Here is a 23,409-nt window from a genome sequence, read left to right as displayed (position 1 = left end):
GTCTCAAAAAAAAAAAAAAAACAAAAACATGAAAGAAAGTCCATTCTTAGAATAGCTCTGGGTCAGCAGTTTAACGCTAGTTGCACACGAGAATCACCTATATAATTTTTAAAAATATAAATGCCTTGGCCACACTCCAGACATAATGATTTAGAATATGAGGGGTAGGGAAGGGTCCAGCGGAAAAAGTAGAGCAAGGGACTCCTCATATGTGTTTTTCTTTTTTTTAATTATTATTTTTTTCTTGGTGCTCATTTGTTACAGTGCATTTTTCAAGAGCTCCATAGCTGCATGTTGATGATTCTGTCATGCACAAAAGGTAGAGTTGAGAAACATTATTTCAGCTTTGCACAAAAGGTAGAGTTGAGAAACATTATTTCAGCTTTGCATCCTTCTCTTTTTTTCCATTAAAATGTACTCAGTACCTATTATGTGACAAGCAAAACACTTCACACACATCAAGCCATTTACCTCCAAATCAGCTCTATAAAGTAGGTGTTATTTTTCCCATTTTTCACATTAAAAAAAATAATAACAGGTACAATAGCTCACACCTGTAATCCTAATGCTATGGGAGGCTGAAGCAGGAGGATCGCTTGAACCCAGGAGTTCAAGACCAGTCTGGGAAACACAGTGAGATCTCATCTCCACAAAAAATTTTAAAAGGCCAGGCGCGGTGGCTCACACCTGTAATCCCAGCACTTTGGGAGGCTGAGGTGGGTGGATCACTTGAGGTCAGGAGTTTGAGACCAGCCTGGCCAACATGGTGAACCCCATCTCTACTAAAATACAAAAATTAGCCAGGCATGGTGGTGGGCACCTGTAATCCCAGCTACTTAGGAGGCTGAGGCAGGAGAATTGCTTGAACCTGGTAAGTGGAAGTTGCAGTGAGCCGAGATTGCACCACTGCACTCCAGCCTGGGCGAAAAGTGAGACTTTGTCATAAATAAAATAAAATAAAAAAGAGAGATCTGAGCTTCTACCCAGGAGCGAAACTTTGGATCAACCTCAGTAGGTAAGGGATATTACTTACACTTTTGAAGGAAGCTGCAAATTCAGCAACACCTGGTACTAAAAGAAAAACAAAACAATATTTATTCAATAAGTATGATTGCTCAGGCATAGAAGATCCAAATAATAAGAAAACAGCTTTGTCTGTTTTCTTATAGTTTAGAACAAGAGAAAGAATAAACCAATAACTATAATACTGTTTCAGTCCTCAAAGAAAGATGCCAGGGCTATGGGAAGACAAAAAATGGAAAGCTAAGTCAGACCCAGGGGGCATAAAAAGCTTCTCAAGGAAAATAATGACTCAACTGAACTTGGAAGGACCAGGAGTTAGCTGGTTGGGAGGGTGGTGAGATACAATATCTCTTACCAGAAACTTTAAACTGCCTTTTTAGAGATGGTATTCTGTCAATCCGATTTTCTTTATTTTAAGTTTCTCACAGAAAGAATCACATTAAAAGGCAGAAAAATAAAAATCAGGGCTGGGCATTTTGGTAAGCCAAGGCAGGAGGCTCACTTGAAGACCAGCCTGGGCAACAAGGCAAGACTCCAGACTCTACAAAAAATTAAAAAACTGGGCCAGGTGCGGTGGCTCATGCCTGTAATCCCAGCACTTAGGGAGGCTGAAGCAGCTCAGGAGTTGGAGTCCAGCCTGGGCAATATAGTGAAACCCCATCTCTACAAAAAATACAAAACTTAGCCAGGCATAGTGACATGAACCCCAGTCCTAGCTACTTCGAAGGCTTGAGCCCAGGAAGTTGAGGCTGCAGTGAGCCATGATCACACCACTGCACTCCAACCTGGGCAACAGAGCAAGACCCTGTCTCAAAAAAAAAAAACCCAAAAAACAAAACACAAAAAAACAGTTAGTTGGGCATGGTAATGCACACCTATAGTCCTAGCTATTCAGGAGGCTGAGGCAGGAGGATGACTTGAACTCAGAAGTTGGAGGCTGCAGTAAGCTATCATTGTGACATTGCACTTTAACCTGGGTGATAGAATGAGACTCTGTCTCTAAAAAAATAAACAATTAAAATAAGATCTTTGCCTGAGCTCAGGAGTTCGAGACCAGTCTGGACAACACAGTGAAACCCCGTCTCTACTAAAATACAAAAGATTAGCAAGGTGTGGCAGCATGCACCTATAGTCCCAGCTACTTGTGAGGCTGAGGCAGGAGAATTGCTTGAACCTGGGAGGTGGAAGTTGCTGTGAGCTGAGATCACGCCACTTCACTCCAACCTGGGCAACAGAGCGAGACTCTGTCTCAAAAAAAAGTTCAATCTCACCAAAAAGGAAATGCAAAATGAAAGTAATAGATTAGTAACGTCTAATACTGGCTAGTATGTGAGGAAAGGGGCCCTCATACAGTTATTCTCTTCCATGTATACAAAGATATGTATACATGAGTATTCACTGATAAACTATGTGTAAAATCAAAAACTAGATATAGGCTGGCCACAGTGCCTCACACCTGTAATCCTAGCACTCTGGGAAGCCAAGGTGGAAAGACAGCCTGAGCCCAGGAGTCCAAGACCAGTCTGGGCAACACAGTGAGACCCTGTTCCCTCAAAAAAGTTTTTTTAAATAGCTGGTTGCGGTGGTGCATGCCTCTGGTCCCAGCTACTCAGGAGGCTGAAGTGAGAGGATCACTTGAGCCCAGGAGGTTGAGGCTGTAGTCAGCTGTGATCATGCCACTGCACAAAGCCTGGGTGACAGAGTGAGACCCTGGCTCAAAAAAAAAAAAAAAAAAAAAAAAAAAATAAAACTTAAGTTTCCAAATAATGTATGAATATATAAACTATAATATATCCATACAATGAAATGTATTTAAAAGAATGAAGTAGACATACACATACCAAGATGGAACTGTTCATATGTGGAGTAAGTTAAGTGGCAGGCCACATGCATGACTCCATCATTATGAAAAAAAAAATCTCTCTTATATATACTTTAAAAATTATTATTTCCTTATAAGTATAAAACAGGTTAAAAGGATGTCTACCTTTTTTTTTTTTTTTGAGACAGAGCTTCACTCTTTGTTGCTCAACCTAGAGTACAATGGAGTGATCTCCACTCACTGCAACCTCTGCTCACTGCAACCTCCACCTTCCAGGTTCAAGCAATTCTCCTGCCTTAGTCTCCCAAATAGCTGGGATTACAGGCATGTGCCACCACGCCCAGCTAACTTTTTGTATTTTTAGTAGAAACTGGGTTTCACCATGTTAGCCAGGCTGATCTCAAACTCCTGATGTCAGGTAATCCGCCCGCCTCGGCCTCTCAATGTGCTTGGATTACAGGCATGAGCCACCACACCTGGCTGGAGTTGTACCTTTTACAAGGATTTGTGTGACTAAAAGTGATTAACTTTGTAAGAGTGGGCCAGGTGCAGTGGTTCAGGCCTCTAATACCAGCACTCTGGGAGGTCAAGGCAGGCAGATCATCTGAGGTCAGGAGTTCAAGACCAGCCTGGCCAACATGGTGAAACCCCTTCTCTACCAAAAATACAAAAATTAGCCAGGTGTGGTGGCATGCACCTGTAATCCCAGCTACTTGGGGGGGCCGAGGCAGGAGAATCGTTTGAACCCGCAAGCAGAGGTTGCAGTGAGCCAAGACTGCACCATTATACTCCATAGCCTGGGGAACGAGAGTGAAACTCCATCTCAAAAAAAACAGAGTGATTTGAAAGAGGTGAGAAAATGCTTTATGTATCTCAGTATTATGTGAATTTCTTATAAATGTAGTTTTGGGGGCCGGGTGTGGTGGCTCACTCCTGTAATCTCAGCACTCTGGGAGGCCGAGGTGGGCGGATCACCTGAGGTCAGGAGTTCAAGACCAACCTATTTGGTGAAAAGATGTCTGTATTACAAATACAAAAATTAGCCAAGCGTGGTGGCGAGTGCCTGTAATCCCAGCTACTCAGGAGGCTGAGGCATGAGCATTGCTTGAACCAGGGAGGTGGATGCTGCAGTGAGCTCGATGTGGCAGTGAGCCAAGATTGCACCTTTGCACTCCAGCATGAGCGACATGAGCGAGACTCCATCTCAAATAAACAAACAAACAAACAAATATAGCTTGGGGGATTTTTTTGAGAAAGAGTCTTTCTCTGTTGCCCAGACTCAGTGCAGTAGTGTAATCTTGGCTCACTGCAACCTCCGCCTCCCGGGTTCAGGCAATTCTCATGCCTCAGCCTCCTGAATATATGGTATGGCAGGTGTGCACCACCACGGCCAGCTAATTTTTGTATTTTTGGGTTTTGCCATGTTGGCCAGGCTGGTCTCAAACTCCCAGCCTCAAGTGATCCACCCACATCGGTCTCCCAAAGTGCTGGGACTACAGGCATGAACCACTGCGCCCAGCCTATAAATGTAGTTTTAAAAAGTAATTAATGGTCGGCCACGGTGGCTCACACCTATAATCCCAGCACTCTGGGAGGCCGAGGTGGGAGGATCACCTGAGGTCAGGAGTTTGAGATCAGCCTGGCCAACATGGCGAAACCCTGGCTCACTAAAAATACAAAAAATTAGCCGGGCGTGGTGGCGCATGCCTGTAATCCCAGCTACTCAGGGGGCTGATGCAGGAGAATCGCTTGAACCCAGGAGGCAGAGGTTGCAGTGAGCCCACACCGCACCACTGCACTCCAGTCTGGGCAACAAGAGCAAAACTCCGTCTAAAGAAAAAATATATATATATATGTAAAATAATAATTATTATTGTTGGCTAGGGATGATGGCTCACACCTGTAATCCCAGCACTTTGGGAGGCCGAGGTGGGTGGATCACCTGAGGTCAAGAGTTCGAGACCAACCTGGCCAACGTGGTGAAACCCCGTTTCTACTAAAAACACAAAAAATTAGCAGGGCGTGGTGGCACAGACCTGTAGTCTCAGCTACCTGGGAGGCTGAGGCAGGAGAATCGCTTGAATCCTGAGGCAGAGGATGCAGTGACCCGAGTGTACCACTGCACTCTACCCTGGGAGACAGAGAGAGACTCTGGTTCAAACAAAACAATTATTATTGTTTAAAGGCTCCTTATTTTCTGAGTTACACTGTGTTCTGAAAAAATTAAACCACCAAACAGCTACTCTTAACACTGGACTTCAGTCTCTTCTCTTTGAAATAAAATAAAACTTTAATCATTAAAGTTAAATGATAACTCTTCAGGCTGGTCTGATGGTAGTGGGTTATCAAAACTTTTTTTTTTTTTGAGACAAAGTCTCACTCTGTCACCCAGGCTGAAGTGCAGTGGCACGATCTCTGCTCACTGCAGCCTCCGCCTCTTGGGTTCAAAAGATTCTCATGCCTCAGCCTCCTGAGTAGTTGGGATTACAGGCGTGTTCCACCACATCCAGGTAATATTTCTTTTTTTTTTTCAGTAGAGACAGGGTTTCGCCATGTTGGCCACGCTGGTCTCAAACTCCTGACCTCAGGTAATCCTCCCAACTCGGCCTCCCAAAGTGCTGGGATTACGGGCATGAGCCAACAGGCTCAGCCAGTTATCATAACTTACTAATGTTAGTGTCACTAAAGTTTGTATACAATCCCCACTGTTAAATTTGACTAGCTTCAAAATAAATAAAATTTACCAAATAAATAAATGATAACTCTTTAAAATCTCTTTAAAAGGAATATTGTTTCTCCTACATTGACTCTAATATAAAGAAAGCAAAAACTTACATTGTTCTGGCCAAAGATCTGGTGAGGCACGGTCAAGTTTTTCAAAACTTAGTAAAGATGCTTCCAGATCTGTCCCTAGAACAAAACATCCAGATGAACCAAGAAGACAGGAAACACATTAATGTATATGACACTTCAGTCTCAAAGGACATAAACTGGAACACTCACCTGGAAGTCTAGAGATATGAGTTCTGTAACTACTGATGCCACTGGTCCGTGATAGAATACAAATACATCATTCTCCCTTACCAAACCTCACTCTTTCAATCTATGAATGAGAGTGATATTTTATTGGGAATGTTAAGAAAAATGAGTATCAATAAACCCACCTGCATCTTCATTCACACTCCTGTGCTTTCCTCCAGTTAGAATGAATTAAGTGTTTCTACTTCCATGAAACAGACTCTTCTGATAGCACTCTAGATGCCATCTTCTCTTGCTTTGTCAAGGACATCACTTGAATATCATCTTTCTCATGTACCATCAGTATCTACCTTCTCTAGCCTCATGCTCAGTAGCAATCAAGCCGGTTGCAGAATCTGTGCTAAAAAAAAAACAACCCAGCCAGACATGGTGGCTCACGCCTGTAATCCCAGCACTTCGGGAGGCCAACACAGGTGAATCACAAGGTCAAGAGTTCAAGACCAGCCTGGCCAACATGGTGAAACCCCGTCTCTACTAAAATACAAAAAATTAGCTGGGTGTAGTGGCAGGCGCCTGTAATCCCAGCTACTCGGGAGGCTGAGGGACGAGAATCGCTTAAACCTGGGAGGCAGAGGTTGCAGTGAGCCAAGATTGTACCACTGCACTCCAGCCCAGGCAACAGAATGAGACTCCATCTCAAAAAAAAAAAAAAAACAAAACAAAACAAAACAAAACAAAAAACCACCAGGGCAGAGGGTGCCTCATGCCTATAATCCCAGCACTTTGAGAGGCCGAGCTCAGGAGTTCAAGACCAGCCTGGGCAACACAGTGAAACCCTGCTGGACGTGGTGGTGTACCCTTGTAGTCAGTCCCAGCTACTCAGGAGGCTGAGGTGGGAGAATGACTTCAGCCTGGCAGGTCGAAGCTGCAGTGAGTGAGCTCTGTTTGTCCCACTGCACTCCAGCCTGGATGACGAAGTGGGACACTGCTTTAAAAAAAAAAAGAAAAGAAAAGAAAACCAAAACCCCTCTCCCTTGACCCATGACCTCTTCCATACCCCCTTCACTGCAAAAGTTCTTATGTTGTCTTTTCTGCTGTCTCTACTTCCTTACCTCACCCTCTCTCCTTAGTGTACAACAATCAGGCTTCTGTCCCTACATACATAGAAACTGCTGTTGTCAAGGCATCTATGACCTATGTTGCCAAATCCAGAGGTCATTTCTCTATTCCATCTTTTTTTTTTTTTTTTGAGATGAAGTTTCACTCTTGTCTCCTAGGCTAGAGTGTAATAACGTGATCTAGGCTCACTGCAACCTTAGCCTCCCAGGTTCAAGTGATTCTCCTGCCTCAGCCTCCTAAGTAGCTGGGATGACAGGCACACACCACCATGCCCCACTAATTTTTTATTTTTAGTATTTTTAGTAGAGATGGGGTTTCGTCATGTTGGCCAGGCTGGTCTCGAACTCCTGACCTCAGGTGATCCACCTGCCTCGGCCTCCCAAAGTGCTGGGATTACAGGTGTGAGCCACCATACTCAGCCTGTTCTGTCTCATGTGATGTTTTTGCAGCACCCACACACTGACCATTTTCCTTGAAATACTACTCCTCGCTTCTATAAAACTACTATGCTGGTTTCTCTCCTACCTCATTGACTCTCCTTTTTCCTTCTCCTTTTTCACTCAGGCCCCATCCTACACTGGCTCCTCTCTCTACCTCACTTTAGTGGCATAAATTGAAACACACAGAAAACAGGAAAATACTGGGTAGAAGAAGAGGGTGGTTCCCGACCGAGCAAAGGCCCCACCCTCAAGCCTGGAAACCTGCGGCCAGAAATGGGAACAGGCATTCCTGTTTTCATGCCCAAAAGTTGCCTTTTGGCCCACCATGCCCCACTATTCTATACCCATGTAAACCCCAAACTCCAGGCTCCACAAGGAGATGAACAGAAGGGCAGAAGAACTGCAGAGAGAAGAGAAGGAGCATCTGAATGCCAAGAGGAGTTTGGCTGGGGACAGTCAGAGATGAGATCAGCCACTAGATAGCCAAACTCCAGGGACAGATCACCTTCCCACTCCCTCCCCTTTCCAGCTCCCCATCCATCCCGCTGAGAGCCACCTGCACCACCCAATAAAACCCATACATTCACCATCCTTCAAGTCCATGCGCAATCTGATTTTTCCTGGACACCAGACAAGGACCCTGGTACCAAGAGGGCACTGAGCCACTTAACACTTAAGCATCTGCAGACAGCAAAGCTAAAAGAGTGCACTGACAGGGTATGGTGGCTCATGCCTGTAATCCCAGCACTTTGGGAGGCCGAGGCGGGTGGATCACTTGAGGTCAGGAGTTCAAGACCAGCCTGGCCAACATGGTAAAACCCTGTCTCTACTAAAAATACAAAAATTGGCCAGGCGTGGGGGCACACACCTGTAATCCTAGCTACTGGGGAGGCTGAGGCAGGAGAATTGTTTGAACCTGGGAGGTGGAGGTTGTAGTGAGCCAAGATCACGCCACTGCACTCCGGCCTGGGCAACAGAGCGAGACCCCATCTCAAAAAAACAAACAAAAAAAAGAGTGCACTGTTATACATGCCCACTTGGGCTTTGGGAGTCACCCACCCCTAGATGCTACCATGGGGCTGGAGCCCAAAAGTGCTTGCCCTGACTCCTACATCCGCCCATCTGCATGCTTCCCCTCCCGTAAAAGGTTTGACTGCACAAAGACAAGCCACACCCCTGTCGCATATCCTGGGGTTAGGGAACTCTCCTATTTCAACATGAGGACTTTATCTTCATCTGTATGCCAATGATTCCATATTTATATTTCCATTCCCACCTTTCTAAAGAACTACAAAGGTTTATGTCCAAGTAGTTATTTGAATCGCTCTCTATTTACATATGAAAAAACCGCTTAAGGTCAGATGCAGTGGTGCATGCCTGTAATCCCAACACTTTGGGAGGCCGAGGTGGGTGGATTGCTTGAGTTTGAGACCAGCCTGGCCAACATGGCGAAACCTCATCTCTACAAAAAGCAAAATATTAGCCAGGTGTGGTGGTGTCAGCCTGTAGTCCCAGCTACTTGGGAGGCTGAGGTGGCAGGATGGCTTCAGCCCAGAGGTAGTGGCTGCAGTGAGCTAAGATCACACCACTGCACTCCAGCCTGGGTGATAGAGCAACACCTTGTCTCAAAAAAAAAAAAAAAAAAAAAAAAATCCCCTTAAACCTAATTATCTTCAAAACCATATTCCCCCAATCTTCTCCCATCTCAAGAAACAGCACTACCATAAACTCTACTTCTCAAATCGAAAACCCAGATGTCATCCTTCATGCATTCTTTTCCTTCACCCTTCCATAACCAATCCATGAGTAAATCTAGTCATTTCTACCTTCAAAATACACCCTGAAATCAAATAACCCGAGGAACCACCACTTTCCTCTTGGACTACTTCAACAGCCTCTTAACAGATCTCTCTGCTCCCATTCTTACCCTTTCCCCTCCACGCCCCCATATCTATACTCCATAAAGAGGCCAGAAATGATTTTTTTAAATGTCAATCAGTTCGTGTCACTCTCCAGCTTAAAGTTCCTCCCAGTTAAATCTGTGAATGTGTATCTACCATACTCTATAAAATCTTACTCAGCCTCTGCCTAATTCTTTGACATCATTTCTCTTCCACTCTTCCCTTGCACAGAGTAGTACTCAATATTAACATTCGTTGAGTTTTTATTGTATGCTCAGTATGCTAACCAGTTGCATAACTAGTTCATTTAATGCTATAAACGGCAGTTCTTAACATTTTCTGGGTAAGCCACATCTTTGAAAATCTGGGGAAAAAAATGAACTCACTCCCCAGAAAATATACATACGTACAAAATTTTTCAACATGTACTTTTCTCTAAACTGAATTTGTTTTGCCAAATATCCCAAAGGAATTTCCAATGGCATTTTAATTGTAAAGAACTCAACTAATACACTGCCTTAACTAAAGCATCAAAAATTAGCTTCTCTTTGTTACCAATTTCTGAGGAATGTTCAACCATAACAAAAATAAAGTTATTGGGCCAGGTGTGGTGGCTCGTGTCTGGAATCCCAGTGCTTTGGGAAGCCGAGGCAGGAAGATTGTCTGAGCCCAGGAGTTTGAGACCAGCCTGGGCAACATAGTGAGACTCATCTCTACAAAAAATAATAAGGCGGGGCACAGTGGCTCACGTCTGTAATCCTATAGCACTTTGGGAGGCTGAGGTGAGTGGATCACCTGAGGTCAAGAGTTTGAGACTAGCCTGGGCAACATGGTGAAACCCTGTCTCTACTAAAAATACAAAAATTAGCCAGGCGTGGTGGTGTGTGCCTGTTATCCCAGCTACTGGAGAGGCTGAGGCATGAGAATTATTTGAACCCAGGAGGCAGAGATTGCAGTGACCCGAGATCGTGCCACGGCACTCCAGCCTGGGTGACAGAGTGAGACTCCGTCTCAAAACAAAGTAAATAATAATAATAATAAATTAGCTGGGCATGGTGGTGTGAGCCTATAGTACCAGCTACTTGGGAGGTTGAGACGGGAGGATAGCTTGAGCCTTTTGAGGGTGCAGTGAGCTATAATCATACCACTGCATTTCAGCATGGGCAATAGAGTGAGAGAGACCCTATCTCTAAAAGAAAGTTTAAAAAAAAATTATTGGGGGTACAATCTAATAACCTACACGGGTGACCTTATGATACCACAGTCTGGGATAGAACTCAGACTCTGCTGTGAGTCTTACTCTCATAAATTAAGTAATTAGATGGCTGTATTTGAATTTCAGTTTTCTCCTTTTCAAAGAAGCTCCAGCAAATTTATCACAAAAAAGACAAAAGAGTAAATGACAAACATTTTCAAATCAATATTATCTGAATTAAATTTTAAAGACAGTGACAGGTGGAACACTAAAAATAGAAGTGAGAGAGCTAGGCCATGGAATATTTTGGAATGAGACACTTACTGAGAAGTTGAATTTAAGTTCAAAGTGCTTGACTTGATTTTTTCAGATTAAAAGAAAACATTAGGTGGAGAGGAGTGAAACTTTTAAGAGATGAGAATGAAAACTTTCAAAATCAAGAGTGCAAATAAAGTGACCATAGGGATGGCTAGAAGACCAAAGGAAAAAAATTTAATATTTTAATACTCTTCCTGGCCAAAGAAAGGAAACTAAATTGAGAGAGGACAAGGAAAAAAAAAATCAAACTCAAGGAACACATCTCTAAAATCCCCAAAATTTGTAAAACAATTTAAAATAAACTAAAAAATTTAACAACAATTACCTCTATTTCTATTACTTGGCTTTTAAAAAAACTGTGGTGAAATATACATAAATTTTACCACTTTAATAACTTTTAAGTATACAGTTCAGTGGTATTAAGTACATTAATTGTGCAATCATCACATTCATTTCCAGAACACTTTCACCTTCCCAAACTGAAATTTGGTACCCATTAACAATAACTCCCTATTCCCTTGCCTTTTTAAATGCCTTTCTTTCTGGCAAGAGAAGGACATTTTTGCAAGAGAGCCCCAGGAAGGAGAATCTCTTTTGACTCCAAACATCCAAAATTTCTTGTTTTTCTTTTGTTTTTGAGACGGGGTCTCGCTTTGTCACCCAGACTGGAGTGCAGTGGCATGAACATGGTTCACTGCAGCCTCCACCCCCCGGCTCAAGCGATTCTCTTGCCTTAGCCCCCCAAGTAGCTGGGACTACAGGTGCGTGGCACCACACCCAGATAATTTTTGTATTTTTTTGTAGAGATGGGGTTTCACCATGTTGTCTAGGCTCATCTTCAACTCCTGAGCTCAGGCAATCTGCCTGCCTCAGCCTCCCAAAGTGCTGAGATTAGAAGTGTGAACCACCACGCCCGGCCATAATTTCTAATACAGTATGTACCTGTGCTCACAAAATTTAAGACTCGGTTAAACGTAAAACTTAAGATCAAGTAATATATTATTTCTGCACATATCTCATCAATCTTTCAATAAATGTTAATTAAAGACCTGCTGTTCATCAGGCACTGTGCTAAACCTGGGATCCAGCTATGAACAAGACAAACTTGTAATTTATAATCTAGCGTAAAAGGGTCAAAGTTAACATAGTAACTATGCTGACAAGGAAGATACTGAGACAGTGAATAATGGTGGGGAAGGGCAACTCCAGATACTGTGTTCTAAGAAAAACTCTTTGGGAGGTGACATATAAAAAGAGAACTGAAACTGAAAAAAAAAAAAAAAGTGTATATGTTTGAGTCATCTTTTGGTCTCCCAAAGCACCTAGCATTATGCCTTTCATGTAGTAGGTACTCAATACAGCTCACCTTGGCTTCAATTTCTTCATTCCTGCAATGAACTTCCAAGATTCCTTCCAAATACAAAATCTGTTTGTCTAAGGGAGGGAAACCTATATATCAATAAAATCGATATATAGTTGGGATGGGGATGGTAGAACTAAAAATGAGTTTAAAAATGACTGCAAGACCCTCTCTAAAGCAGAACCAAGAGCAAAAGCATGGGAGTATACCAAAACAACCTAACTGTTACTTGAGATGACTTGCATTTTACACAACATATAAACAGAAATCGTTCATTCACTCAGCCTTAAGAAACAACACGTAAAGCAGATGGAAGAGCGGTTGCGACCTGTGCAAGACAACACTTAAAAGCTCAATACTCATTCTCCTGGCGACTCTCACGGCGAGGGGCCGAGAACGTCCCCCGCTTCTTTGCTGCCACGGCAATGGTCCCAAACTGAGGAGACAGGAGAGAGATCACGTTTCTCTTGCGGTTCATTATCGAGATGGGGGTCAGCCAGCAGCCCCTGCGAGGGTTTGAGAATCGTTCCATCCGTGCGTTCAATCAGAAGAGAACTGATCCTTTCAATGGGATACCCCAAGGAGAAAACTACAGTAAGGCACGTCCTCCAGCAACATCTCCTCCTCGACCCTCAGCCTCGCCCAAATAGAGATAACGAAGGGCCAGGGCGACCCCCTGTCCTTTTACCCAGAATGAGTCCCTCCCTAGTGCCCTCCTCCACACGCCTGGTACAGAGCGGGGAAACTGGGCACCTCTGAAGCTGCTGCGAAGGACCGGTGAGCTGAAGACGGCGATGGATCGCAAGAAAAAAAACAAAAGGGAAAGGAGAGGAGCCCAAGAAAGAAATGTACGTTCGAGGGGCAGAGACAGAGTGGATGTTCCCCATAGAGCAAAGAAGGAGGCTGTAGGCAAAGATCGCTAAGCCGGCTCTTACCGTCTGTGGGAGACGCCATCTTCCAACCCATGTCACGTGACGTGGCCAACCGTCGGCGGGAAAACGAGGATCCATAAGCCACGCCCCCAAAGAGAAACCCTATCCCCAACTCGCAGCCACGTCTCATTCCCTCGCCTCATAGGGCAATCTTCGCCCAGCCCCTCCCCTAATTATAGCCACGCCCCTTACGCAGTTGTTGAGGTGGAGCGACAGCAAAATTCTTGGAGGGTCTTATTTACTTTCCTCAGTGAAGGGGTGGGGCCTCGGTTGCGTCCTTGGCCAATCGGACTTCCAGGTTAGGGGGGCGTCTTCCCCGTGTGCTCAGTATGGAGTGTCCAAGTCAGGGGCGTCTTCTCTACCTCCGCCAACGGCATTGGCTGAGGTGGGAGAGGGTGAGAGCATTTTCGCTCCTGACCAATCACTTATCCCCAGGACTGGGGTGTGAGAGGAGGAATCAGGTGTTAGGACGAGTGATTGGCTGAAGAAAATAGTCCTCCCCACCAATGAGGAAGCCCGGCAGGATGGAGGGCGAGGCCTGGCAGCTGTAGTGCTTCTGGGCTGTACAGGAGCGGGGTGCGGAGCTAGGGCTGCCGAGAGCCATGGCGGCAGTAGTGGCGGCGGCGGCGGCGGCGGCGGCGGCAGTGAGAGCCAGGATCCTGCAGGCGAGTGAGGGTGGCGCCAAGGCACCATGAAGCTAGGAATTGGATCCTTTCCGTCTGCTCCCTGAGCCATCCTCGGGCGGGACCACCTTCTTGGCCCAACCCCTTTTTGGCCGGATCTCCTACCTAACCTGTGCGGCCCTGTCCCATGCCCAGCCCTCACTTCATACCCTCCCTCGTCCCGGATCCAGCCCTGGGCTGTTACCCTTGGCCCTCTACCCTTTTACTCCTAAGCCTCCTCTTTTCTGGCTGTCGCCCACTCTCCTTCTCCAGCTCTGCCTGCTCCCTGCTGTCAGTCTCTTGCCCTCATCTCTCCATCCGCCAACCGTCTTTCCCTTTCACCTCTGCACCAGCGTTCTCTCTCTCCCCCAGAAACTACTCTTTTTGGTTACTCTGTCCCCTGCCTTGAGCGTCCACGTTGCCATTGCTCCCTTCCCCCACCCTACTTCACTGTCCGTGGTGATCTGAGGTAAGGGGAACGCGAGGGGCGAGGGTCAGTCTGTGAACTTTGAATTTTCTTCTAGAAGTGGACTCTAGATTTTCACCAAAGGCAGCCATTTACTAAGTTATTTTCCCTAAGTGTGGCTCTTTGTATTTTGCATAGACTGGCTGTCCCCTTTCTTGCCAAAACTTTCAGTGAAACTTTCTCTCAGCCAAGTTCAACAGTTTACATAGATAGGGCACATCTACATAGGGTAGATAAGGGCACACAGTTAACGCTACCAGTATGTTCCATGTACGTTCAAGGTACTAAACATTTTCAAAACAGGTGATAGAAAGTGGGAGCCAGGTAAGACAAGAAGTGTAAGTTCCCACCCCAAATCAGCTCTTCTAGTGCCACACACCCTCATCTCTGCACTTGGGGGATTGAGTCCTTTCTGAAGCCAACCTAAGGAGAAATGGTAAAGCTACAGGAGATGCATGCCTGAGGCCTGTAATCTCCAACTCTATAGTCTTTCCCCTGTTCATGGCCTACCGAGGATTTAGAGTATGAGGCAAGATTTACTGCGGGCAAGAAACAATCCGCAACAAACAACAGTGCCTTCTTATTCATCACATCCAGTCTGAGAATTTCCTCTATATTGCTGCGCTTTTAGCTAATATTAGTATTCACCAGGTTTCCGTGAGTTCTAGTACAGAAACTTGGGCATTTTCAAGATTCTTGGCAGAGTCAGAAAAGATTTACGTTTAAATATGCTATTTAATGGGGACGGTAGAAAGGATGAGTTTGAAGGGTTTGCCAGATGGTCTGGCTTCGCTCATCTTTCTTGCTGTGATCCTTGTTCTGTTCTAGTATCTTTTTTTAGTAGCAGGAAAACAAAGTTTCCACCCTATATTTTTCTTACCAACTTCTTGAAATCTTTTACTGAAATTGGTTTTTTTCCTTTGCCTCCTCTTCCCCTCCCATCACAATGAGTCATTGAGAACCTTAAGAAAGTATTTTGTCCTTTTCCATCAAGGAGAAGAATCTCTCTTTCCATGTACTTTATTTCAGAAACAGACACTATGTATTTTCTGATTCATTTGGAGAAACTTCTGAAGTGACCTGGAAAAGAACAGATAGAGTAATCCTCAGCCAACTAGGAGTTGTAACATGAAACTTTGATTAAAAGTTTGATAAAAAGTAGCCTAGAGGCCAGGCGCTGTAGCTCCTCCTGTAATCCCAGCACTTTGGGAGGCCAAGGTGGGTGGATTACCTGAGGTCAGGAGTTGGAGACCAGCCAGACCAACATGGTAAAACCCCTTCTCTACTAAAAATACAAAAATTAGCCAGGTGTCAGGCGACTGTAATCCCAGCTACTCAGGAAGTTGAGGCAGGAGAATCACTTGAACCCGGGAGGCGGAGGTTGCAGTGAGCTGAGATTGTGCCATTGCACTATATCCTGGGTGACAAAGCAAGACTCCGTCTAAAAAAAACAAAAAAACAAAAAAAAAACCCTCGATTTTGGCAGCCATGAATATTAGAGAACTAGCAAAAGGATTTATAGAGAGTTCACGTTTTCAATTATTTTAAGTATTCAGCTTGTTTTTCTCTGCTATGAAGAGTAGTCAAACTTAACCTAAAACCTCTTTCTGCTCCTTGTGATATTATCACTCCCATTCAGAGATAAAGGAATGTTTGAGACAGGGTCTCACTCTGTCACCCAGGCTGGAGTGCAGTGGTGCAATCACAACTCACAGCAGCCTCGACCTCCCACGCTGAAGTGATTCTTCCACCTCAGCCCTCCAAGTAGCTGCGACAACAGGTCATGCCCCCATGCCAGCTAATTTTTGTATCTTTTGTAGAGACAGGGTTTCACCATGTTGCCCAGGCTGGTCTTGAACTCTTAAACTCAAGCGACCCTCCCACCTCAGCCTCCCAAAGTGTTGGGACTACAGACATGAACCACTGCACCTGGGCAAGAAAATTACTCTTAAAAAGATGTAGTGACTTGCACTTTCAGTGATATGGTTACCGAACTAGTAACTGATGGAGCTGAAAATTCAGAACTTAAATCTTGCCATCTCTTTCTATGTTAGGCACTGACATAGGCTTACAGTGAAATGCTCACTGAAAGTTCCTTTATCGTACTGCAATAAGTGATAAACAATAGGAGTGTTTATCCTTTACCAAGTTGCCGAAGGAGAAACCCAAATACTTAATATTTTGTCCTTTTCTATCAAGGAGAAGAATCTTTCCATGTACTTTATTTCAGAAACAGACACTATGTATTTTCTGATTCATTTGGAGAAACTTCTGAAGTGACCTCCACAGGGATACTGTGGAGATCTAGGGAAAGAGCCAAATGTTGTAGGACTAGCAGGCCATGAACCAGGAGGGGAGGGAGGCAGGTGGAGCATGAGGTCAGGAGATCGAGACCATCCTGGCTAACATGGTGAAACCACGTCTCCACTAAAAACACAAAAAAATTAGCTGGGCGTGGTGGCGGGCGCCTGTAGTCCCAGCTACTCAGGAGGCTGAGGCAAGAGAATGGCATGAACCCAGGAGGTGGAGCTTGCGGTGAACCGAGATCGCGCCACTACACTCCAGCCTGGGTGACAGAGACTCTATCTCAAAAAAAAAAAAAAAAAAAAAAAATTAGCCAAGCGTGATGGCACATGCCTGTAATCCCAGCTACTCAGGAGGCTGAGGCAGGAGAATCGCCTAAACCCGGGAGGTGGAGGTTGCAGTGAGCCGAGATTGCGCCATTGCACTCCACTGAGTGCAGGCAGGTCTCAAATTCCTGAACTCAAGTGATCTTCCCACCTCAGCCTCCCAAAGTGCCTCAGCCTCCGAAAGTGCTGGAATTACAGTGAGCTACTGTGCCCAGCCACCTTTTTTTAACATGTGCCTATGTAACATCCAAATAGAGATGTGGTAAAGATAATTACGTGGATATCACCTGAAGAAGAAAATTCTGGCCAAGGACTAAAGAGTTGGGTATCATCAGGATCTAGATAGTTAAGCCATGGGAGTTGATAAAAATCACCCAAGGAGCATATACAGAATGAGAAGAAAAGAAGGCCTAGAACCAAGCCTTGGGAAACTTAAAAGAGTTAATGGCGGCCTGGCGTGGTGGCTCACCCCTGTAATTCCAGCACTTTGGGAGGCCAAGATGGTCAGATCACCTGAAGTCAGGAGTTCAAGACCAACCTGGCCAACATGGTGAAACACTGTCTCTGCTAAAAATTCAAAAATGTGGCCAGGTGTGTTGGCTCACACCTGTAATCCCAGCACTTTGGGAGGCCAAGGCAGGCAGATCACTTGAGGTCAAGAGTTCGAGACCAGCCAACATGTTGAAACCCCATCTCTGCTAAAAATACAAAAAAGTAGCTGGGTGTGGTGGCGCATGCCTGTAATCCCAGCTACTCAGAAGGCTGAGGCAGGAGAATCACTTGAACCTGGGAGGCGGAGGTTGCAGTGAGCCAAGATTACACCACTGCACTCCAGCCTGGGTGACAGAGCAAGACTCTGTCTCAAAAAAATAAAATAATAATAAAAGCAATTTAGCTGGGTGTGGTAGTGCGTGCTTGTGGTCTCAGCTACTTGGGAGGCTGAGGCAGGAAGATGGCTTGAACCCAGGAGTTGCAGGCTGCAGTGAGCTATGATCATGCCACTGCATTCCAGCCTAGGAGACAGGACAAGACCCTGTCTCAAAAAAAAAAAAGCATATACCTCTTCATCCAGTCCACATATATTGATCATGCACCACTGTCTCAGTCACTTTTCCTGCATGGAGCTTGCTGGCTACCTTCTCCTTAGGTTGAGTTCAGTTTTGTAGGTTTGCTAGTAGGGAGTTGAGACGTTCTCATCTGATGGTTTCTATGTGCTCTGAAGTAAGAAAAACAAAGTCAGCTCCTGAAAGTGGAAGAGGAAGTAGTAGAGTTGGGAGTTTTAAGATAAAGTTGTGGAATAGCAAAGAGTGAAAACAAATAATAAGTGTTTACTTATTATTTATAGAAATGGGGTCTTGTTATGTTCCCCAAGCTGGTTTTGAACTGGGCTCAAGAGATCCTCCTGCCTCAGCTTCCTGAGTAGTTGGGACTACAGGCACAAATCACCATGCCGTTATTTACAATGACATAACAAGATTTAATGAGTACCAACTTTGTGCTAGCTACTTTTCTATAACTGGACAGTCCTGATCAGTTACAATTTTTTTTTTTTTTTTTTTTGAGGCGGAGTCTTGCTATGTCGCCCAGGCTGGAGTGCAGTGGCCGGATCTCAGCTCACTGCAAGCTCCGCCTTCCGGGTTCCCGCCATTCTCCTGCCTCAGCCTCCCAAATAGCTGGGACTACAGGCGCCCGCCAGGTCGCCCGGCTAGTTTTTTGTATTTTAGTAGAGACGGGGTTTCACCATGTTAGCCAGGATGGTCTTGATCTCCTGACCTCGTGATCCGCCCGTCTCGGCCTCCCAAAGTGCTGGGATTACAGGCTTGAGCCACCGCGCCCGGCCTACAATTTTTAACTCTGTGAAGTAGGTGAACAAGACAGATGCAGTGTCAACCCTCCTGAAACTGAAAGTCTTTATGGGTAACAGATAAGTACCCAGGTGTTATGGCTTGGATATGGTTGGTTTGTCTCCACCAAAACTCATGTTGAAATTTAATCTCCAATGTGGTAGTGTTGGGACCTAGTGGGAGGTGTTTTGGTCATGGGGGTGGATCCTTCATGAATGGCTTTGTGCTGTAGTGAGTGGATTCTTGCTTTTTTGAGACTGGATTAGTTCCCATGGGAATGGATTAGTTCCTGTGTGAGTGGGCTATAAAGCCAGGATACCTCCCCACCAGTTTTGCCTCTTCACACAGGTCTGCTTCCCCTTTGATCTTCTCTGTTACGTTATGACACAGGACAGAAGCCCTCGCCAGAATCTAGGGCCATCCCTTGAAATTCCCAGCCTGGGCCGGGCGCAGTGGCTGAAGCCTGTAATCCCAAGGCACTTTGGAGGCCGGACGGTGGATCACGAGGTCAGGAGATCGAGGACCATCTGGCTAACACGGTGAAACCCCGTCTCTACTAAAAAATACAAAAAAAAAATAGCCGGGCGAGGTGGCGGGCGCACTGCTGTCCCAGCTAGTCGGGGAGGCTGAGGCAGGAGAATGGCTCGTGAACCGGGAGTCGGAGCTTCAGTGAGCTGAGATCCGGCCACTGGCACTCCAGCCCGGGCGACAGAGCGAGACTCCGTCTCAAAAAAAAAAAAAAAAAAAAAAAAGAAAATTCCCAGCCTGCAGAATCATGAGCTAAATAAACTACTTTTCCTTATAAATTGCCCAGTCTCAGGTATTTTGTTATAGCAACACAAAACAGAGTAAGACCCCAAACAATTACAACACAGAGAGATACGCCTGAAAGGGGAAGTATTGGCTGCTTTCAGAGGACAAAAAAGGGCCTCTTAACCTAGTTTGGGGTAAGAAGCAGACAGCAGTGGGCTTCTATTTTATTCAGCAGATATTTACTGAACACCTACTACCTACCCGGTGCTATGTTGGTATTGGGAACATAGCTATAAATAAGACATGGTGGGCTCCAGGAGAGTGTCAGTGGTTTGAAATGGCTTTGGTAGGGAATAGGAGAGCAAGCAGATGAGGAATTTGGAAGGACTATCTGCTGGACCAAAGGACCACCATCTTTTCCTGGGCAGTGCTGTAGGCACCCTTCATGCAGCCCTATACTCTGTGGTTAACAGAGTCCCTTTTCAGGCAAGATAAAAGATTATTAGATTGCAGCTTTCCTTTATATCCCAGTCCTGAGTATTTTAGTTTGCTCATTTTGATTGGCTTAAATATTTCTTAAATCAACTTTGATAACATATATATAGACTGGGTGCAGTGGCTTACGCCTGTAATCCCAGCACTCTGGGAGGCCAAGGTGGGTGGATCACCTGAGGTCAGGAGTTTGAGACCAGCCAGGCCAACATGGTGAAACCCCGTCTCTACTAAAAATACAAAAAAAAAAAAAAAAAAAAATTAGCCAGGCATGGTAGCAGGTGTCTGTAATCTCAACTACTCAGGAGGCTGAGGCAGGAGAATCACTTGAACCCAGGAGGTGGAGGTTGCAGTGAGCCAAGGTCATGCCACTGTACTCCAGCCTGGTCAACAAGAGCAAAATTCTGTCTCAAAAAATAAATAAAAAGAAAATTAGGCCAGGCGCGGTGGCTCACGCCTATAATCCCAGCATGTTGGAAGGCCAAGGCAGGCGGATCACAAGGTCAGGAGATCAAGACCATCCTGGCTAACACGGTGAAACCCCATCTCTACTAAAAATACAAAAAATTAGCCGGGCGTGTTGGCAGGCGCCTGCAGTCCCAGCTACTTGGGAGGCTGAGGCAGGAGAATGGCGTGAACCTGGGAGGCAGAGCTTGCAGTGAGCCGAGATTGTACCACTGCACTCCAGCCTGGGCAACAGAGCCAGACTCCATCTCAAAAAAAAAAAGAAAGAAAATTAGCTGGGCATGGTGGCAGACACCTATAATCCGAGCTACTTGGCAGGCTGAGGCAGGAGAATCGCTTGAACACGGGAGGCAGAGGTTGCAGTGAGCCAAGATTATGCCACTGCACTCCAGCCTGGGTGACAGAGTGAGACTCCGTCTCAAAAAATCAACTTTGATAACATATATACGGACTTTTTTTAGTGAGTTACAGTTTGAGAGTTATCTTGTTGAAACTGATCCTCCCTCCCTATTTACTGATTTTACCCCATCAAATATCTATCCAACACATTTTTTCCTATAACGTACCTATGGCATTTCAATACAGCTTTATTAAAATAAAATTGACATAAAACAATCTGTACTTATTTAAAGTATGCAGTTTGATAAGTTTTAACATTTGTATACACCTGTGAAAATAGCATCACAATCAACATAATGAACATATGTCCATCACCCCAAAAAGTTTCCCTCTTCATCCCCAGGTAACCACTGTTCTGATATTACAGATTTGTTTGCATTCTCTAGTATTACATAAGTAGAATCATACAGTATGTACTCTTATTATCTAACTTGTCTTTTGTCATAATTATTATGACTATTTATATTGCATGTATCAGTAGGTCGTTCCTTTTTTTGCTGAGTAGTATTCCAGTGTATGGAATATACCACATTAGTTTCCTTATTTACCCATCCAATGATAGACATTGGGGTGTTTCCAAGTTTTGGGATACTACAAATAAAGTTCTTATGAACATTCATTTTTCAAGTATGTATAAGGACATAATTTTAATTGCATTGGTAATAAACTATTTGGTTTATATTTTCATTGATTTTATTTATTTTTATTTTTTATTTTTTTGAGACAGTGTCTCCCTCTGTCTCCCTGGCTGGAGTGCAGTGGCACAATCATGACTCACTGCAGCCTCACCCTCCTGGGCTGAAGCAATCCTCCCACCTCAGCCTCCCTAGTAGCTGGGACCACAGGCATGCGCCACCCATGCCTGGCTAATTTTTGTATTTTTGGTAGACAAGGTTTTGCCATGTTGCCCAGGCTGGTCTCAAACTCCTAGACTCAAGTGATACACCCATCTCAGCTTCCCAAAGTGCTGAGATTACAGGCGTGAGTCACCATGCCTAGCATATTGATTTTATATGATCTTAAATTCAGTACCTATTGTGTTAGATACCATGCTAAGTATTTTCATATTGTTAGATTTATGGTACATTTTGCCAGGCCCAAATTAGGAAAACATAATGACAAAAAGATTTTTTTTAATCAGTACTAGCCTGGACATATAGGACATGATTATTATGGTTTATTGTTCGTTCATAGTTTGCTGTGTCATAGATTCATATCTTTTCTCTTTAACGGCTGTATGCCCTTTGAGAGAAACATCAAGTCCTTTTCCATACCTCCACAGTAGCTAGTATAGTATTAAGCATATAGTAGCTATTTGCTAAATTTTAAATAACTTTCTGCTCTCATTTATCAAAATAATCATTTTTTTGCCTCACAGGTTTCTTCCAAGGTGAAATCCAGTTCCGCCTGGTATTCAACATCTTCCTTCTCTTCTTCAGTGGTGAGTTTATATGGCATAGAGGTTGACTTCTGAGAAGGAATTCAGTATAGTTTTTGGGTATCTCTATCTTCTTTACATAATTGTCATCACAGTGTATGTGAAACTTTCTATCTTGGTTTTCTTATCTAATACTAGATCTACTATATTGTAAGCATTATCAATATTGCAAGATGGTGTTTATAGTTATAATTTTAATGGCTGCAATAATATTCCATCAAATAGATATAGCCTGAATTAACAGTTTCCCTACATAACATTTAGGTTGCTTCAGTTTTTCAATATTATAAAACAAACATTTGTTTATACAGTTTTTTTCTCCTTTTGGATTATTTTCTTCCTGAAATGGATTACTGTGTCAAAAGATACAAACATTTTCATGGCTTCTAGAGGTTCTGCTAACTCTGCCAGATAGTTGTCTTCTTCTTAACAACCTTTAGAGTGGTTTTTACAGATCAACTGTCTGTCAACCACTTCCAGCACCTAAAATCTAATAAATAAGCACTATTGCTCAAATGCTTTCCACACAGAAGTATGCACACACTGTACCACAGTAGATCACCATTTTTTGGTTCACAGACCGCTTTAAAAACTTAGTGTCCCAGCACTTTGGGAGGCTGAGGTGGGTGGATCACGAGGTCAAGAGATCGAGACCATCCTGGCCAACATGGGAAACCCCGACTCTAATAAAAATACAAAACTTAACTGGGCATGGTGGCACGCACCTGTAGTCCCAGCTACTTCATGGGCTGAGGCAGGAGAATCACTTGAATAAGGGAGGCAGAGGTTACAGTGAGCCAAGATCTCACCATCGCACTCTAGCCGGATGACAGAGCGAGACTCCATCTCAAATAAAAAAAAAAAAAATTAGTGAAAGAGGCCAGGCGCGGTGGCTCACACCTGTAATCCCAACACTTTGGGAAGCTGAGGCAGGTGGATTGCCAGAGCTCAGAAGTTCGAGACCAGCCTGGGAGACATGGTGAAACCCCATCTCTACAAAAAATTAGCCAGGCACGGTAGTGCATACCTATGGTCCCAGCTCCTTGGGAGGGTGAGGTGGAGGGACTGCTTGAGCCTGGGAGGCAGAGGTTACAGTAAGCCAAGATTGTGCCACTGCAGTCCAACCTGGGTGATAAAGTGAGATTCCATGTTAAAAAAAAAAAAAAAAAAA

General features: G+C 44.5%; 2 protein-coding genes across 2 annotated transcripts in view; one reads left to right on the top strand and one right to left on the bottom strand.

Annotated features, from left to right (window-relative positions):
- LIN52 (lin-52 DREAM MuvB core complex component) overlaps positions 1–13,290 on the bottom strand; it is a 121,268-nt gene extending 107,978 nt beyond the window's left edge. The window contains exons 1-3 of the mRNA XM_017880484.1: positions 13,093–13,290; positions 5,681–5,755; positions 1,034–1,071 (exon numbers count right to left, since the gene is read on the bottom strand). Of these exons, the coding sequence (XP_017735973.1) occupies positions 1,034–1,071; positions 5,681–5,755; positions 13,093–13,219 (240 nt within the window). The 5' untranslated portion in view covers positions 13,220–13,290. The remainder of the gene's footprint in view (positions 1–1,033; positions 1,072–5,680; positions 5,756–13,092) is intronic.
- A 307-nt stretch (positions 13,291–13,597) lies between these two features.
- The window catches only part of ALDH6A1 (aldehyde dehydrogenase 6 family member A1), a 27,361-nt gene continuing 17,549 nt past the window's right edge, over positions 13,598–23,409 (top strand). Inside the window, exons 1-2 of the mRNA XM_017880482.1 lie at positions 13,598–13,754; positions 22,179–22,241. Of these exons, the coding sequence (XP_017735971.1) occupies positions 13,692–13,754; positions 22,179–22,241 (126 nt within the window). The 5' untranslated portion in view covers positions 13,598–13,691. The remainder of the gene's footprint in view (positions 13,755–22,178; positions 22,242–23,409) is intronic.

The sequence above is a fragment of the Rhinopithecus bieti genome, unplaced genomic scaffold (assembly GCF_001698545.2).
Source record: "Rhinopithecus bieti isolate Rb0 unplaced genomic scaffold, ASM169854v2 scaffold_11380, whole genome shotgun sequence".
Classification (NCBI taxonomy): domain Eukaryota; kingdom Metazoa; phylum Chordata; class Mammalia; order Primates; family Cercopithecidae; genus Rhinopithecus; species Rhinopithecus bieti.
This window is presented reverse-complemented; position numbering and strand designations above follow the sequence as displayed.